Source organism: Dasypus novemcinctus, chromosome 1 (assembly GCF_030445035.2).
Source record: "Dasypus novemcinctus isolate mDasNov1 chromosome 1, mDasNov1.1.hap2, whole genome shotgun sequence".
NCBI classification, from domain to species: Eukaryota; Metazoa; Chordata; class Mammalia; order Cingulata; family Dasypodidae; genus Dasypus; species Dasypus novemcinctus.
In genome coordinates, this window is record NC_080673.1 from 52,814,107 (window position 1) to 52,834,508 (window position 20,402).

The 20,402-nt window shown below is 38.7% G+C and overlaps 1 protein-coding gene across 1 annotated transcript in view; it reads left to right on the top strand.

Annotated features, from left to right (window-relative positions):
• Positions 1-697: 697 nt before the first annotated feature.
• RNF150 (ring finger protein 150) overlaps positions 698-20,402 on the top strand; it is a 255,768-nt gene continuing 236,063 nt past the window's right edge. Inside the window, exon 1 of the mRNA XM_004471936.5 lies at positions 698-1,865. Coding sequence (XP_004471993.1) covers positions 1,382-1,865 — 484 coding nt within the window. The 5' untranslated portion in view covers positions 698-1,381. The remainder of the gene's footprint in view (positions 1,866-20,402) is intronic.

Sequence of the window (20,402 nt, forward strand, 5' to 3'; positions counted from 1 at the left end):
CTCTGTTACCTGTCATGACAACAGGAATAAACACCGTGGAGAAACAGCTACGCAGTTTCTTTTCTTATAAAGTTAGAAAATACCCACTCCGTAAGAAAACAAATGCTACATGTTTGCTTCCAGGTGGGAGGGGAAAAGTCTGCTGTTATACTCACCCTAGATCAGTGGTTCACCAAGAGTGGTCGCTGGAGACCTCTGCATGTGCTAGAAATGTAAATTTTCAGGCCCCAACCCCGATCTACAGACAAACTCACTGGAGCCCACACCTCTGTGTTTAACAAGCCCTTCTAATGATGCTGATGCAGGCTGACGTTTGGTAGCTACTGCTCTAGATATTCCATTAGTGGCCTTGGAAGATGAAGGATTCCACTACCAATCAGCCTTACCCTTTGGCCCTAGGACGGGTAATTAGGGAGCTCATTGCAGTTCCTCCAGCAAATGGGATCCCAAAGTACGCGCAGTGTTGTTTACGCGAGGCACAGAAATTTCGCTCTATCTGAGGGACAGGAAGCTGTTCCTGTTTTCATAGGTCAAGGGGTCGCCTCCCCTTATGCCCCCCCAGGAACCGAGGCGCAGACTGGAGTTGAATCTGAGACCCGGCAGGGGTCGCTGTTGCCTATAAAGAGAGACCGAGGGAGCCAGGCAAGTGAAGCCCTGGAAGCTTTGACATCACACTAAGCTCCTCCTTGCACGCACACATTATACACACACACAAACATACAGACACACACAGAGACCACGTACTCCTCTCGGCCGGCTCGTTCCCATTACCCACGGCCCGACCCTCCCGCTGCAAGAGTGCGCCCCTGACGCAGCCCCACCGCGGGGAGACCAGCGCAGCGCCCACAGCCGGAGCGAACCCGCGCGCAGCAGAAGCAGCCGCCACGGCCGCAGTCGGACCGGTTCGCAGTTGCCTCCTTCCCCCGCGCTCGGCGGCGGCAGCCAGGACTCCTTCGGCTGCACCCCAGGCTGCGAGCAGCCGCGCCCGCCCCCGCCGGGAGTGGAAGGCGCAAGAACCGCCACCCCGTACGCTCCTGGGCCCCCTGCCACCTCTATGAGAGAAGGAGAAGCCGGACGAAGGTGCAGGACGCTTGCCAGCCGGACTCTTCAGCAAGCGGCGAGCGCCCCCTCCTCCCGTGCCCCCCGGGCGCCTGTAAAGCAAAATGCAACCGCCGCGCTCGGGCTGAGTGGGGAAGGTACCAGCGCGATCGGCTTGCTGGGAATCCGCTCCCCGCCGCCGCTACGCGCCCGGGCCGGGGCCCCTCAGGCCCAGTAGTGAGGAGAAGGAGAAGCGGCCGGCCCGGGGTTGGCCGGGGTGGGAAGGAGGGACGGCTGGGGAGGAGAGCGCCGGGGGGCGGGGAGGGGACCCCGGCGGATAAAGATGGCAATGTCTCTCATCCAAGCTTGCCGCAGCCTGGCTCTCTCAACATGGCTGCTTTCCTTTTGTTTCGTGCATCTGCTCTGCCTGGACTTCACTGTGGCCGAGAAGGAGGAATGGTACACCGCCTTCGTGAACATCACCTACGCGGAGCCGGCGCCGGACCCCGGGACCGGGGCGGCGGGCGGCGGCGGCGCCGAGCTGCACACGGAGAAGACCGAGTGCGGGCGCTACGGTGAGCACTCGCCCAAGCAGGACGCCCGCGGGGAGGTGGTCATGACCAGCTCGGCCCACGACCGCCTGGCCTGCGACCCCAACACCAAGTTCGCCTCGCCGGCGCACGGCAAGAACTGGATCGCGCTCATCCCCAAGGGCAACTGCACGTACAGGGATAAGATCCGGAACGCGTTCCTGCAGAACGCCTCCGCGGTGGTCATCTTCAACGTGGGCTCCAACACCAACGAGACCATCACCATGTCCCACGCAGGTGAGCGGCCCGGGCGGGTGCGGGGCGGGTGCGGGGCGCGCGCGGGGGAGGGGAGGCCGAAGGCTGGAGCAGCCGAGGAGAAGCTAGCGCCTGTCTCTCCGCTCCTTTCTGGGAAGTCCACGCTGCGCCCGAAGACGCGTTGCGGTTCCCTGGACTTGTTCAGTTTTGCTCCAGGACCCGGCGGCGGGTTTACAAAGAGGAGAGGACTAACTATTGGGAGTGATACCGGGGAGTGTGCTCCGCTTGGTGTAGCGCGAGCCCGGCGAACCTCGCCGAGGTGGGCTAACTTTTCCAAGGAGGATCTGGAGGGTGGGGTTTGGAGAGTGGGGCTCGGATAATGTTCTCGGTTAGTGACCCGCTCCGCACCTGTTTGGAACCGGTAGATCTGATAAGTCAGATCTGCACTCGGGCGTGTGCTTCAGGTATATCCCTGACGCAGGCGTTTGTGTATCGAGAGCGGGATAAGATTACAGTCTGGTAGCTCAACACCGCGAACTTGCTCCTTCAAGTCAGGTTTCAGCTCTTCTTGGGAGACTGAGTCCCTCCCTGCCGGGAAGACGCACGTCATAAATAATACTTAGAGTCCTGTGCTCTGCCAATCCGTCGTCCGGAGATGCTGACAGGCAGACTCGACGGTAAATAATAACAATCCTCATCAAGCCAAGAAGAGCACTGGTGGCCACAAAGTTATGCTCACTTTTCCACTATTGAATTACATTTTGCCTAATTGGCAAGTTAAATATGCTAAAAGGTTTTTTTTTTTTCCTGGCGAGAATCAGCCCATTTCAGGGTAAAAATAATAACTTTTATTAACAATGGCAAGGTGGCAGGACTGAAAATACATTAGTCAACAATAAACCCCAAACTCGGTTTTTACACATAGGCCTGAAATAAGCAATGCTTCCATGGAAGACACCAAAAAATAGAGAATGAAAGAAAGGGGAAAATAGGCAGTCCTCAGGGCTGTCAGCATAAGCAGCCTCGCTTGGCAGACTCGCCTCCTCGAGTGCAGGGTGGCTAGCTGTTACCAGCGCCTGGGAAGTGAGCATTATTCCCCAGACGGGTGCTGTGCCCAGGCTTGAAGGAAAGAGCGAGCAGAAATGACATTGGCATTTTCTGACTGGGGTCACCTAATGAACAATATTCGTTACTTTAAAAGTCAGATTTTAATAAGCAATTAAGCTACTGAAGTGGAACACCAAGCTTTTGGTTACACTTTTTTTTTTTTTTCTTTGTGAAAGGAAAGGGGTGTTCTCTTCAGGAACAGGTTTCCATCCAGAGCTCAGGTCACCTATTAGTGAAATATACAGTTGGTTTGCCTCCGGTAATTGACACCAGCTGTTTTAGTCAAGGAAATTTGTTAACACAAACAGGCTGGCAAGGGTGGGGAAATTTTCAAAGCTGAAAAACACACAGGCTAGAAAAATGCAGTGAATTAATTAATACAGAGGAGAGTCAGTTAACTTGTTAGGACAGTTACTATACAGCACTTTAGAGACTTGATATATTTTCTTGAGGGGAACACTGCACTCTGACTTGAGTCATATGAACACTATTTAAATGTTAGGATATTTAAGGATTTTAAGGATTACGAAAGAGCACTTGAGTCATATAAAGTATCTTTAAATAAATGTATTATTTAATATCTAAAACCTTGATGGGAAGTGGGTGAAGGAGGTTTTTTGGTTTTGGTTCATCAAACTCCAAGAAGATTGTTAACAGGTTTTGTAGGTTTCTTTAAGCATTTCTTTGTGCATATGCATGAAATCTTAAACTCAGTTTCTTTCAACACACAGCAAGAGGCATCATTTTTTTTCCTGTCTAAAAACATTTTCCAGAATTACCAACGCATTGGCTCAATTAATGGCTTGCCAGATTTAAAAGAAAGGAGTAAACTTCCCCACACAAATGATGTTTGATTAGGACATAGTGAGATTAAAGGATTTAGTAGGAGTTTGAAAGTTATACAGACCAAAAAATGTAAAGGAAATTCTTTACTACCTAAAAATGTATTAATGCTGTGTCTCCTAATAGCCATGAAAATTCCTTATTATTAACTGACATATTGCCATATTAGGAGACTTGATTTACTCTGTTCTCAGGGCATTGACTTCTGTTAGAATTCCCTTTACAAGACACCACCTTTCACTTTACTCTAAAATTATTCTGCCTACATCTCAAACAGTGCCAGCACTGCTCTTGCTGTCAGTGTCTTACACTTAACTCCAGAACTTGAAGGCTTTACTTTCTCTGGTTAAATTTGAGTCAAATCTCTAAATTCACTTTAGGAAACAGTACATTTTAGATGTTAATGAAATAGCCTTATTTTGTGAACTTCATGTTCATGCTTTCCAAAGTAACAAAACATCTTTAAACATGTGAACCTTTTAATTCAGCCTCCTGAAAGTTTTTTAGAGGCTGATGTTTTCTCTTCTCTTCTCCAGAACCCCTTATTTTTGGAAATGATGGCTTTCAGCACTTTCCCAAACCATCAGGTAGTATCTATACATTTGGGATGATATGGCCCCAGCACACACAATATCTTGAAATTCAGTTAGAGATAATTTCCCTTCCCCTTCCCATTTACCCTTTTCTTTCTGATTTATTTCTTTCCCTGCTTAAATGATTTTGAGTTTCTGTCACTTCTGTGATTATGTGTCTTCACAGACATATCTTCTCCCGGAATAGGCTAGCAGTTTTACTCAATTACTTGATATCTTTTTGGTAATATGCCAGATTTATTGATATATAATTCACAAACCATACACTTTGCTTTTTTAAAGTGTACAGTTCAGTGGTTTATAGTGTATTGACAGAATTGTGCAGCCATCACCACTATCTAATTCCAGTACAGTTTCATCACCCAAAAAGAAACCCTGAATCCATTAGCAGTTACTCCTCATCTTCCCCAAACTCCCCAACCCTAAGCAACCACTAATCTACTTTTTTGCCTGTATGGATTTGCCTACACTGGAATCATATACTTGTGGTCTTTTATATCTGGCTTCTTTCACTTAGCATAATGTTTTCAAGGTCCATCCATGTAGCATGCATTAGTATTTCATCCCTTTTTACAGCCAAATAATATTCCATTCCATTGTATAGCTATACCACTTTTTATTTTCCATTGATCAGTTGATGGACATTTGGACTGTTTCCACTCTTTGATTATTGTGAATAATGCCACCCTGAATATTCATATACAAATTTTTGTATAGATATTTCTCCTGAGTTTGTGTATCTAGGAGTGGAGTTGCTAGATCCTGGAAGAGGTAACTCTTCTGGGAGGTGGGGGGAGAAAAAGTTTATGAGCAAAGATTTGTATTTCCCCTATAAAAGGACATGAGGACCTGTGTCTTTGGTGCTTTAGAGAGCCTTTGCCTGAGTTTGCCTTGTGGAAGAGCATTAGGGAGGCCAGAGCAGAAAGCTCTACAGGGATGCAGCCTCCACCTGCAGAAAGCCCCGAGGTGTACTCTGAGGTGCAGGTAAAAGCATTGAGCCACAACTTCTTTCCTTAGGGCTGGTCAGATACCTGTGGACTTTCTTATAGAGTACTCTGAGGAAAGTGATGATACCAAAAATTTATAGAAACAGTGTTTAGGGAAGTGGTTAATTAGAAATGTAGCCTTCAGTGCCATCTATCTGGGTTTGTGTCCTGGCTCTGATACATTCTCACTGTACAATTTTGAATAAGTTACTCAACCACTCAGGGCTTCAGTTTCCTTTGGGGGAATAGTAGTGTCTACCTTAAATGGTTGTTCTGTGAATTAAATGAGTTAATACATATACAGTGCTTGTATCTGTAGCTGGCACATAGAACTCAATACAATCTTGTTTATAAGCGTTGAGCTCGGGGACACGCAGGGCTGCACTGGACCCTCAAACTGGAATGTCATAATTCCTGAGCTCACTGAGGCCCCGACAATCTTGGGAAATAACTCTTTACCCGTTCATGATTTAGAGACCAGAACAGTTATGCCAGTTTCTGTTTGTGGCTTCGGAGGACTTGAGACCTGGTGTTTCAGCTCCCTCCAATGGCTGGTGAACATTTCAGCATTCTCTGTTGCAATTGTGCTTTTTTTAGCTTAAACTGAAACCTCATCATAACAAGGACAGGTGTGATAAGCATGGTAGATTTATAACTATGTGTCGGCTGTTGTTGACTGAGTTTTGGTGTTGAAGAATGATACATGTTCACTTTTTCCCCTTTTTAATGAATATTTTTGCTGTCTTTCTATTCATTTATTGCTGGTACATAGTTAAAGGGAAATGATGGGCTTAAATTTGTAGAAGTCTGAGAAGCACTTCTGAGAGCCTGAGCAGTAAATATTTAGAGAACAACTTGAGCCCTTGGAAATAAGTAGCTCAGGAGGGAGTATATTACATGTATTCTAAGATTTTTCCAAGATTGGAGGAAAGAAAGGAAGAAGAATTAGTGGGTACTAATTCATGAGTTTGTGCTACTTTTATCACCATTCCTTTAATTGTTAAAGTCTACATTCTCGCCAACCTCTGTGAAGGAATTAGCTGCTCTAATTTCTTTTACAGGACTCATTATATTTTTCTTGAATATTGGTGTGCAGATTTGTTTTTTATTTTCCTTTAAATGATATTTTTTAAGTTAACTCTTTGTGCTAGCATATTTTAGCCCTCTTTTTAAGGAATGAGCATATCGGTGGTGTGGTACTTCAACTCTGTGTCAGGCATGCTTTAAGCCCTTTATTTACATTAATTCATTTAATTCCTCACATCACCTCTGTGCGATAGATACCGTTATTATCTCCATTTCACAGATGAGGAAAGTGAGGTGAGGTGACATGGCTGAGGTCATACAGCCAGTAATTATAGATCTGGGCTTGCAAACTTGGGCAGTCTGTTTCTGGAATTTATGCTTGTGCCCACTGTTCCATATACTCTCTCAGTTTGAAATTATTCTGTAAAGACTAAATGTGAACAGTGATTCCTTAATAATGGACATGGGAAACAATTCCTATTTCAGCATTCCTTAGGAAGAGGCTTTGTTGACTTGCAGAGTTGCACCTCTGCGATGCCAGATGTGTGACCTTATATTTAGGCTCCTCTTCCACACCTGCCACTGATTCAACGTTCAGGTTGGGACCATTTACTTTTTCTATCCTGGGCCTTCATTTTCTCGTTTATAAAATGAGACATTTGGATTAGTTCATCTCCAAGGCCTGTTTAAACTCTAAAATATAATCTTCATGTATGAAAAAAAAATGGGATATTTCTATGAAAATCTATATTTCTGACTTCTCAGCCTGAAAATCCAGTGAATGGGGGTTGGCATTCCCGCAGGGCCCGAGAGGCCAGAGTAGAGCAGTGGTTTGCCGTTTACATGAGCAGCATGCTATTTGGCCTATGTCCTCATTCCTTTTTATGATTTGGCCTTGGCCTGCTCCACTCATTTATGTTCCCTGACTCAACCTCAAGGCCTATGTATTTGAAATTCCAGCTTCATTAAAGGAGTTGAACTACGGCTAGTAAGTCAAAGTTACAGAAAACAGACTTGATTCATTAAAGGCAAGAAATTCATAAGGATAGATGTATTTAGAAATGAGAGAGGTTTCCTTGGGAGTGAAAGTTTTCTGTAGTCTTCAGTTTGAGACTGAATGAGAATGTTGTGGAATTGTTCAACACAGGATTCATGCTTGGGTTCTACTGGTTGATGTCCTCAGGACCTTTCTAAGGATGAGCGCACATTATTCTCTATTATTTGGGTATTTGAGAAACATACTTCTTAAGAGCCTCAGTTTCCATTTCATTTTTCTGTTCAGACACATACAGAAAAGCCATCATTTATGCTTGGTTTTAATTTCCCACTCAAAAAGCAAAACAAAACAAAACACCAACAACTCCCCTCTCCTCCCTTTTTTTTTTGGCACTAAACTACCTCCTCACCCATCTCAGACTGATATCCAAGAGCAAGGAATTCTATAGAAATGCATGGTTAGTGGGATTAATCTTTCTCCAGAATTCTGTTAATAAAGCCATAATTCAGCATAACTGTTGAGTAATATCCTTGTCAGTGTAAGTTAATACAGCCTAGGCATTTCATGAAAATGTGTGAATAGTTTATAGATTTTAGGTCATAGAAATACATATTTGTGAGATTTGGAAGGAATCTTGCCTTCTACTGTCTAACCTTTGGTAAGAATTTCTTCCGTATCTCCCTTGATGCCTCTTAAAGTGAGGGAATTTTATGACCAAGAAATCTGAAAAGGTTTAGCTAGGACCTACAGCTAGTTCTTCTACATTTTCAGAAAGAAGTGATGCTGATTCTGATGCAAAGGTAATTTGTTTAGAAATCATTCTCAAGTTTTGAAAAGCAGGACTTTGGCCATTATTCTTGCATTTCTGGAAATGAAGCCAGGTATATAAAGAACTTGTGTTTTGAGAGCCCTAAACATTTTCAGTGGATCTGTAGAAGAGACCTTTCATCTTCATTATACCCTAAGGATATAGCTCTATATTGAGTGACTGAAGTGAGGCTGGAGTTCTGTGGATTTGTTTATGCAAATAGATAAATGCTAACTTTGATTTAAAATGAAATTCAAATCCTATTCAGATTATATTGGCTCTTCAGGGTATTGTTGGTAATGTAAAACCCAGAGAAAGAAGGCGACCTTGTGCTGTGTGATTGTTCTTCTATTAAGCCACAATTATAGTGGTTCTATTAAATGGAAACCTTGTCCATTTAATATAGCCTTGTCCAATATAACCTTTACTTTTAGTTTGAGCTTTGAGAGATTAATTACTTGGTGGTTTAACTTATGGTAGATAAATAAGCTCTATATATTGAAACCCAAAAAATAAGAAGAGGAAATTTTGCTTCTTTTTCACTTTTTCTATTCTATAATATGTATTGATATTTAGAAAAAACAATTTTAAGTAGAAGTAAGCATCACTCGTCATAAAATTTGAGTTTATGCACCGGATTTTTAGGCTCTTTCATATTCAGTGTATAAGCATATACTTCATAATACTAGCAATTTTTAAAAACAGATTTTAGAAATCAGTTAGTATTAGAATGTACAATGTAGAATTCATGTCCTTTCCAGGCAGAGATGTGTAATGATTACATGTTTTACATAAGAGGATCTCTGGGAGATGTTTTGTATCTACTTGTAACCTATTCAGTCTGGTATCTCTCCATCATGAATGCTTTGTATTATCACAGTTTACTTGGGCACTCTTGAAAAGTTGAAGATTTGAGGTTTTTTGGAGGTTGTCAGTGGACACACACAAATTTTGCTATTTTTTCCTTAAAATGTTTAGGGCCTCTCTTTTTTCTTATCTTCAGAAGATACTTACCTGACCATTCTGCAGCTATGAACTGATTTAACCTACAGTAGAAATGTAATTCCAGATGATCCAAAGAATAGTGAAAGAGCAAAGATGTTATTTACCAGAAAGATCATTGAAATATTCTTCCAGATACGCACAAGGCTGGCTTCCTCTTTCAGGTCTCTTCTCTGTTGTAACCACATTAGGAAGACGCCCTGATTGCTCTATTTAAAAATATAATAGCAACATCCCTTCCCACACCCCATCCTGGGTACATATTAACCCCCCTCCCTGCTTCATTTTATTTATCATTAACATGTTTATTTTATTTATCATTAACATGTTTTTTGTCTGTCTCCTTTCACCTGAATATAAACTTCAGAAGTATAGGGATTTTAGACTGTTTTTGCTCAGGCCTAAGTACTCAAAAGCCTAGAACAGTCTCTGGCACATGGAAAGTGCTCAGTAAATAATATTGTTAAAGATCTGTGAAATAACCTGGAGACTGGAAAAGTCAATTAATATGTAAGTCTCTAATGTCACGGAAAAATATAATACTATGACATTTTAAAATCTTTTCTTAGCTTTTCTCATATAATTGAAGTCGGGGAGATTCAAATAGGTGATTCCCATTACAAGTGTTTATTTATATTGTTGAAAGTTGCATGAAGTGTTTGTGGGAATTATGTCCTTGCTCTAAGAGGAAAAAGATACACTAGTAACAAGTAAAAAGGGCATAGTATAACAGCAAAATTGGTAATAAAAAACAATTCTGTGTATGTGTTTATTGTTCTTTAGCTCTTAAAAATATTTACAACTTCTTTCTCATTTCAAAAGACACACACATGCTTTATAGAACATTTTGAAAATATAAAACATTTAAAAACTATCCAGATTTCAAGCACTTTGGCACTTGAAAGTTTCTAGTAATTTTCGTTATGTGGATACAAATTTACTTTTACTTAATTGGAAATACATTGCATATATGTTTTTTGTAACTTTTAAAAACTTAAGGAACATTTCAAAATTCCCTATAATGCTTCCACTTTCCCACTACATAAACACTATTGTAATAAACATCTTTACTTAGTTAAAATGTGTGCAGATCCGTGATTCCTTTCTTAGGTCAAGTTCCTGAACTTAGTCAAAGCTATTAATATTTTCATGTGTAGCCGTATAACAGATTTTTACAGCCTGTTTAGTTACATCTTTAGATGCATACTTACTGTACTTTTAAAAAATTTCATCTGCTCCTTCATTCTCTCTTCCCTTATTCTGCCTTGTTCTTCTTCATAATACTTCTTTACTTTAAATTATTTTATTTCATTCATTAGTTTATGTGATTATTGTCTGTCTCCTGTATGAGAATCTAAGTCCTATAGTGGCAAAGTTTATGTCTTGTTGTGTCACCTAGAGCCTGGCATATAAAAGGCATCCAGTAAGTATCTGTTGAAAATATGAATGAATGAATGAATGAATGATCGAATATGTATCCTCCAGAATTTTCAGGTGAATTGCTTACTTAAGGAATGAAGTGATGACTTTGTATTATATATACTTCATTTGCCATTAAGAAAAGGTTTATTTTGAGAGTTAAAGACTTGATTCTCTGTAATAAAATAATAAATAAATAAAAGAAGGAAAAAAAAAAAGACTTGATTCTCTGTCCTTTCCCATGAGAGCTATTCTTGTTGAGTCTGTGCTCAAGGATTCAGTCACTTTCTTACCTGAACTTATCCCTGATGAGGTACTTCCTGATAGGCCCTTTTCAGATGCTGAAAATAGAGAACTAGGGAAAGGGTGGTACTTTGTACCCTTTATCTTTCAGATTCTCTTTAAGGGTGATGGGAAGCCTGGAGCAGGAAGCCAGTCATTATTTTCTGAGATCTTCTCCTATGCCATTGTTTCTGAGACCTGAATGCCTACTCACCAGGATTTGCATGCAACTGCTTCTCTGACTCTTCTGAGGAGCTTTGCCTCTGAAGGGAAATTTTATAGATAATGGAATATAGATGGCCCTTGGAATCAGTGGCTATCAAATGCAAAAATAAATAAATAAATGAATTTGAAAGAGGTAGTTGGGGATAGTGATGCCAAAATGGGTTTTACTAGGAACTGGGCATCTGGTAGACCTCATGCCTCAAGATGCCCTCAGTGTTACTAGAGAAATCTTAGGTTAATGGTAATCTTACCTGTATATAGATGTCAAGTATGTAGTTATGTATGAACCTGTTTCTTTTTGTACATGTGGCTTTATTCCAGAAGAATTTAAGGTTAATTGGGTATGAGGAGGGATGCTAAGATTCCTCCTAATGAAGGAAATAGCAAATGACAAATGTCTTGGAAGATATGTCGGATTGTGACCTTTCAGGCAATGAGAGAACTCTGAAAGAAAGCTCAAACTTTCTCTTTATGTCTGAATAAGAAAAATGAGGCATTAGTTAAAGCAGTTTGTTACAGCAATTGAAATTTGCTCTAGAATGAATTTAATCCCTTACATGTTTGCATGCCTTTACTTTTTAGCTCTGAAGAGTGTATGTGCATAATTTGAAGTGATTAGGTGATATGCTCTTTGTCATTTTAATAGTTCATTTCCAGAGATAATACTACACACTGTATCATTATTTTGTTGTTCTTCCTTCCTTTTGTAAATACATTTTTTATGTGAAAGTCATTCCATTTTATAGTGGTTAATTCTTTACACGACTGTCTCTTCTGCTAGACTGTGAACTTCCCTGAGTGAAGGTGCTGTATGCACCTAGCCCCTGTATATAGGTAACCTGCACATTGGTATTCTAGGGAATTGGTCTCCTTCATCTTGATACATTCTGATCTGTTCACTTAGTGGGAGGTATTTGAATTCTACACCAAGTGTTTTAAAAAAATAACATTCCTGAAGCTTATTTTGCAAACACAAAACCTATACAGGAGAAGTAAATATCACTCTTTCAGGACTTTGCTGACAAAAGATGTGAAGTGCTAGTTTATTAGAGTCCAAGGTCAGCAGTCCTCAGTCTGTTTCATCCTGTTGACCTTTGTAACTATCTAGACCCCTCCACTCCCAATTAAAACTGCATTCTTTTAAATAAGATTGCCTTTTTCTTTTGTTAGAACTAAATTACTCTTGTAATTTGGCTTACTGCTCCTTGAAACTAAACAACATCCTCTTTTCTTCTCTATTGTGATAATACATTGTCTTAGCTTATTATTCATAAAAAGGCTATTGTGTTTGTTTATTAATTTAGTCATATTGTGAAAACGCATTAAATTGTAGGCAAGGAAAAAAAGCCATTTTCTTCAGTGAAGCCAATTAGAACTCATTTTGAATCATGGCAAACCATGAACCTGATCACTGTTTTAATATTTGGTCTTTGAAAAGGTGGTATATAATTACTACAGTAGTTTGTGCATTCCAGAATTAGTGGCACTTGACATTAAAATGAATTGTGTGAGTCAGTTAAGATATCGAAACAGTGCAGGCTGTCACTGTTATATAGGAACAATTGTGGTTATTGACTCATGCAAATACATTCTGCTGTTTTCTGTTTTCTGCTTGCAGTGCATTACATTTACCACTAGAATGATTTTAGAAAGAGAAACAAAAATACACAGCTCAAACACTGGCCCTTGATTAATTGATTGAGTGATTGATTAGTAACAGAAATGGGGTATCATTTTTAAAAGAAACCATAGCCCTGAAATAGGCTATTTCGTAGCCTGGCCTATTTGGTAATCACCATCTTGCAGAAAGAAATGTATTGTCATGCAGGGAGATTGATTGGAAGTCAACATCATCAAGTATTCCACTGCCATGTGCTGTAGTATACATATACACTCAGCCCTGAATTCCATCCATCTTCTACAGAGGAAAGGGAATCTGATAAAGCAGACACATTATCCTTCTTCAGATAACAGTTTGAATATGGTGCTATCTCAACACGGTAGAGCAAGTCATCAGTAAGTGTACAGTATTTGCAGTTATTTAAACTGCTCCAGACTGACAAAACCCAAGATACAAGGATCCCAGGATGATCCAAAATGCGTCGGATCAATTGCCAAGGCCTTAGGGCAGCAGGGTGCACATGCAAATGGCTGTGACATAACCTCCTCCTGCCAGTGCCTTGCTGTCTGAGCTTCCCACTGTTGGACAAAGTCAGACCAAGCTCAGGCAGCATTCATGAACGTAGGGCCATAAAATGGTCAGGACAATAGCTCCCCAGTAACCAGAAGCCTGTGTAGCTCTGGCAAAAGGGCTTCAAGTGGGATGCCAGATGATAGCTGTGGAGCCTGCCAGCAGCCACTAATGTGTGTACCAGATTTCTTAAGGTCAGCACCCTATTTATTAGAGAAACTCAGCAAATCTTTGTTGAATTGAATAAATATTAGAGGAAGAGAACAGACGCTCATTCTGCACACGTAAGGCACTAGGAACCTTGCATACTTTATTCCTTACACAGACTCTGAGTGGGAAACCTGCCCAGACTCACAGATGGACAAAAGCAAAAGTAGGATTTTAGGGCAAATTGATGTGAATTTTCAATTGACTCATGAGGTGAGTAGGATTTGTTTTTATTTCAATTCTACTCATTTTTATGTTTCAGTGTATTTTTCATGTGAAAGCTCAAAAATTCATTGAAGATAATAAGTTGTCTGGAAACATTATTTTCATAAAAATTAGGTTACCTTTAGCAGTTTGCCATTGTTAATAAGTTTATTGTGAATTTGTAACAATGCAAGTCTTTTTGTTGTACGACATACTTTTTATTGAAATATAAGGTATTCGTTACTATGGATTTAATTATTCCACAAGTTGGACCTTGTCCCCTAGGGATTTCCTAATGCCTTTGGCATGTTATTTTCCTTATCTGTGTATTTTGGTTCAAAGAATATTTCTAGCTTTCAGAGACTGACTTACTCCTATTAACTAAAAGTGATGATGTTCTTAGAGAATTAAGTCAGGCTCCTGCCTGCTAATGCTGTAAATTAAGAGTCTATGCACAGTTCTTCCACTAAAGGTTGTTTTTAGTTTTCTAAATATATCATTTCCCTTTAAAATTATCCTACTATGATTTTCGTAAATTTGTAGATCACTACTAAAATTTCTGAACCCACACCAAATCACGTTTACCCGAAAATTATTACTTCAAGATCACAATAAAAGAATGACATGGTTACTGTCGTTGTGGAAATTTAAAAATATGTATGTATGTGTATATGTGCTTGTGTATCTAGCTATATATATACACAGTATATAATTAGCCCAGAATTTTAATTGGGCTTGGATGCCTGATTCATGTAATCCCAAAACAGTTTTGCTTGTTCATTAAATTGCTACAGGCTTGATTTTAAATAAGGTTTTCTTTGATTGCATTTGTGGTTCCTCATGCTCAGTAATTCGTGTGTCTATTTTTAGTGTTCCATTTTGTTGCTTATTTTAACATAAATTCCAGTACTTTCACTTGTAAAAATCTTATTAGTAGACATTAGTATCCTTACTTTTTTTTTCTGGACATATATGCTTTGTTTTACCTTCTGCACATTATCCTCAGATACAGGGAGCCCAAAAAGTCCATTACAATGCAAACTTTTCCCGTAGTTCAACAGATTTATAACCTTTTTTTCTCTGAATTGTCAAAATCACTCAGCCATTGCTTATATTATTTTTTAATTACCACAAAATAAAAACATTGTGCTGAAGGGAAAGATTTATAGATCAAGTTTAATAACTTTATTTTAATGAAAATTATGAATTACTTATTTTATTAATGAAAAACAGAAAGCCCTGTAAGTTTATTGCTTTGCTCATGACTATACAGCAGATGAGAAGTATAGCTGGGAGGAAAATGGACTTGGATTTTATCTGTGAAAGATTCAGGAACCCCATAACCCACTGAATACACTGTGAGAGAGTATAAACTAAAACGTAAACTATAATCCATGCTGTGTAGCAGTGCTCCAAAATGTACTCATCAAATGCAATGACTGTACCATGCTAATGAAAGAAGTTGTTGATGTAGGAGGAGTGGGGAGTGTGGGTACTGGGGTATATGGCAATCTTTTATATTTTTTAATGTAACATTTTATGTAATCTATGTATCTTTAAAAAAAAAGTTGATAAAAAATTTTTAAAAAAGAGATTCAGGAGCCACTTCCTCTGGATCAGGGTTTCTCAACGTAGCTATTGACATTTTGAGACTGATAATTCTTTGGTGTGGAGATGGGGCATCATTTTTCACCATACATTGTTTAGCAAATGTGCCATGAGATATTTAACAACATCTCTGGCCTGGCTTTACCCACTAGATGCTGGTAATATTTCCCCTGTTGTGACAAGCAAAACTGTCTCCATATATTACTGAGTATCCCCTGTGGTAAAGAATCTCTGCCCCCACTGCATGCCCTTTGAGACAAGCCTCTCCACCAAGGGTCATAGAGCAACTTCAGTTCTGCTACTCGAATAGATACCTGGCTATTGGCATGATCTTCAGAGACTTCATCTTTTAATGGTGTTCCTTGTCTCTCCCCTTTCCATTAACCTACACAGGTATAAATCCTAAGCATATAGTATTCAGAGTCTTCCTATATAATAGAACAGTTCAGGCTGTTAGATCATATATACATCCAAAGTTCACTTCTTATGGTTTTCCAAAACTACCAATGACTTTCCGTCTATTTACATTTTTTGTAAAACATTTTCATTGAAGTATAGCATACACAGTGTGCAGCTTGGTAAATTTTCACAAGAGTGAAATACTATTATTATAACCGTCCAGCTCACGGTATAGAACGTTATGCCATCAAGTCACAACCCACCTCCAAAGGCCACTGTAGATTACTTCTGCTGGTTTTTTAACTTGGATTCATAAATAGATTCATAAAATAGATGCATACAATTTGTGAAGTGGATTTATACAGTATGTACTATTTTGTGCCTGGCTTCTTTCTCTCAACATTGTGTCTGTGAGAATCATCCATGTTCTTGTGTGTAGCAGTAATTCTTATCCTGTTGCTGTCTTATATTCCTTCATAAAAATAAATAATCCACTCTTTATTTAACCATTTCCCTGTTGAAGAATAATTTTTTTAAAAATGGCTGTACCAAAATACAGCAAAATAATTAGAATTGCTCCATATTTCAAGCTTTGGGATTACCCATTTTTGTTTTTGTTTGTTTTTTCCCCTTTGCTTTGCTTTTGAGTTTTTCACCTTTCTGATAATTGTGTAGTAGTATCTCATTGTGACTTTAATTTTCATTTCCTTGATGACTAATGATTTTAAGCACCTTTTCATATTCTTATTGGCTGCTTGAATATCCTTTTTTGTGAAGTACTTTTTCAAATCTTTTGCCCATTTTTTAATTGGATTGTCTGTCATTTCCTTATTGATTTATATAAATTTTTAAATTTATTAGATAATATTCCTTTATCAGGTATATTTATTAAAATATCTTGGCTCACTTCTTTTTACTCTTTTATTTGTATATTTGGATGATGTCTGGCTTACCAGTATCTTCCTTTTTGGTTAGAGCATTTTTGTCCTTTTAAGAAATCTTTTTTACCCTGAAATCATGAGAATATTTTCTATGTTCCTTTAGAAGCGTTATTGTTTTACTATCAACTGTAGTTCTCTTATTTATTCTGGACTGGTTTTTGTGTACAGTCAAAGTAGGGGGTCGAGTTTCCTATTTTTCCATATGGAAATCCAGTTAACTCTGAGCTATTCATTGGAAAGACCATTCTTTCTCTACTGCATTGCAGTGGTCCCTTTGTCATATATTGGTTGACTTTTTATGTGTGGGCCTTTTTCTGGATTCTATTCTGTTTTATTACTTATGAACAGTATGTGTATTCTATAGTTACTGGTACATGTTCTATATACGTCCATTGGATCAAATTATTACGATCCCTATTGATTTGAAGAGGAGGTCTTCTTATTCTATCATTAACTAAAAGAGGTGTGTTCAAGTTTGCAACTATTTTGTGGATTTGTCTATTTCCATTTTTACTTCTTGCAATTTTTATTTTTTATATTTTGAGGAACTATTATTAGGTGTGTATAAATTTAGGATTATCATCTCTCTGCCTAATTGATACTTCTATCACTATGGAATGTCCCTCTTTAGCTCTAGTAATATTTCTTGCCTTAAAATCGACTTCAATATTATTTTAGGTACACAAGCCTTCTTTTTTCTTATTGTTTATGGGAATACGTTTTTCTGTTGTTTATTTTCAATCTTCATATATTTAAGGTTGTCTTCTTTTAAATGCCACATATAGTTTATTTTTCTTTCCTTTTACATTTAATCTGAGAATCTTTCAATCTGAGTTTTTAGTCTACTTATACTTAATCACTGACATATTAGGATCAAATCCCTCATCTTGTTTTCTTGCCTTGTCTGTTCTTTGTCTCTTTTTTTCCTTTCTTGCTTTCATGACTCAGGTATTTTTAAATTCTATTTCCTCTACATTAGCACATTAGTAATATATATTTTTTAAATTCTTTTAGTGATTTCACTAAAGATAACTGCATTGTTCTTTGACTTAGTGTAATCTACATTAAACTAATACTTCTATTACTACCCCATGTTATGCAAGGACTCTAAAATACATTTTAGTTACAGTTATCTCCCTCTAGCCTTTTGCCATTGTTAACTGTTTTAAGTTTGCCTGTATATAAAGCCCATAAGACATTTTTTATTATTTTAAATAGTCAATATTTATTTAGGTTTTTCCATATAATTGCCATTTTTCATGCTTGCTATTTCTTCTTGCATTCCATGTTCCGTCTGGATTTATTTTCCTTTTTTGTAAAGTATCCCTTTTGTAATTTCTTTTACTGTGGTTCTGCTGGCAATAAATTCCCCAGTTTTTATTTGTAAATGTATTTGTTTCAACTTCATTTTTGAAGCATGTTTTTACTGGATATAGAATTCTAGGTTGGCAGTCTTTTTTTGTTGTTGAACACTTTAAACATGTCATTTTATTGTCTTCTACTTATATCATTTACATTGGGAAATTAGCTGTCTGTCATATTGTTGCTTCTTTAAAGATAATGCCTTTTTTCCTTAACTAATTTTAAGATAGTCTCTTTGTCTTTTTTGGCAATTTTAATATGATGTGCCTGTCTATAGTTTTCTTTATATTTACCCTACTTTTATCTCATAGATTATCTAAAATATATGACTTAATGTCTTCCTTCAGTCTTAGAAAATTCTTGGAAAATTCAGTATTTCCTCAAATCTTGCTTCTTGCCAATACTTTCTGTCCTCTACTTCTGAGACTCTAATAAGACACATTTTAGACTTTTTATTTTACCATGTCCCATGTTTTTCAGTCTTCTGTATTTCCCATATTTTTCTCTTGGTAATTTAATCTGGATTTTTTTAATGATTTCTTCTACTTCACTAATTCTCTCTTCTGCTATGTTTAATCTCTTGTGAAACTCCGCTATTGAATTTTTAATTTCAGCTATTTTACTTCTTTACTTCTAAAATTTCCATTTTAATATTTGTTATAGAGTTATTTCATCAATGAAATGCTATAGTTTTTATTATATTTCATTGAAGATTTTAATCATTTTTTAAAAGTTTCATTTCTTATAACTCCAGCATCTAGAGCCAACTGTGAAATTGTTTGTATTCTGTTTTCATTTTTTCTTTTTCTTTTTCAAGATTTATTTATTTCTCTCCCCTCCCCCCGCCCAGCCCCTGCTCCGGTTGTCTGTTCTCTGTGTCTATTTGCTGCATCATCTTCTTTGTCCGCTTCTGTTGTTGTCAGCGGCACGGAATCTGTGTTTCTTTTTGTTGCATCATCTTGCTGTGTCAGCTCTCAGTGTGTGCAGTACCATTCTTGGGCAGGCTGCACTTTCTTTCACACTGGGCGGCTCTCCGTATGGGGCGCACTCCTTGCATGTGGGGCTCCCCTACGCGGGGACACCCCTGCGTGGCAGGGCACTCCTTGTGTGCATCAGCACTGCGCATGGGCCAGCTCCACACGGCTCAAGGAGGCCCGGGGTTTGAACCACAGACCTTCCATGTGGTAGACGGATGCCCTAAACACTGGGCCAAGTCCACTTCCCTCATATTTTTCTTGATTTTTAGATTATTTGTACCTTTTTCTTTCCATTCCTGACAGGTTTTTGATTGAATGCTGACATTGCATTTTAAAAACTGGAAATCCTGTGCATGATGTTATCTTTCTCTGGGAAGTTTTGTTTTGTTTTATTCTTTCTGGTAGATAAGCAGAATATAGGTGCATCACATTCATCTATTCCTAATAGAATTTCAGGCTTTTTGAGGGCCGGGTAATTCTGTTCTAACCTTATTCCTAAGACATAGTCCTTCAGATTTTTATTTTAACTTTTTTTTTTTTCACCAGATAACCTCCTCTTTGATGGATCCTGAACGCCTGATATTTTTGCCTTCCAGCACTATGAGATTGCTGAAATACTATGTTTTTAGCCTCTTAGTAATCATTTTTGATTGCTTTCAAGGCATCTGGCTCTTACCATGAGCAGCTGAGGAGACAACAAATGCCTCAAGAGGAAAGTGCTTGCGGAATGTTCTCACTTCTCTGTGGTTCTCTTTTATCCCGTTTCTTGGTGGGCCCCTCTCCCCCCTCATGTCCTGGCTAAATCCAACTTTTATCTCCCTAGTCCAGTAAGACTGCAGCAAGTCCCAGGCTTTCTGTTTGGCTGCTATGCCCTGAGACTCAAATTGGAAAATTCTCTGAGGCAAAAAAGCCTCAGCAAATGTAGGGCTCACTCCAGCATATTTTTCCTCTTTCTAGGATCTTGACCCTCATGTCCTTGCTGCTGGGCTGTTCTCTTAAGATTTCAAGTAACTGTTGTTTAAGATAACTTTTACTGTTTTAATAACTGGATTATTCTGATGAACGCTGCTCCATTATAACTGGAAGAAGTCAGCCTGTTTATTTTTGGTTTTTGCTCTTCTATATTCCTAGGATTGTTCCAAGATCTGCTATATATTGTCTTGCCTACAAGGCTCATCTTAAATGCTACCGATTTTCTGAGTCATTTACTTATGTTCCCATCTAGATGGGAACTCTTCCTTACTTGTTCTCTGATAGTTTTTTTTTTTTTTTTTTTTTTGGTCTGTACTTGTTTTAAGGCACTTACAACATTTTACCATGAATCTCATGTTTGTTTATGCATATAATTGCCAATTAGATTTCAAACAGCTGGAGGGCATGATAATTCTTTATTCATCCTTGA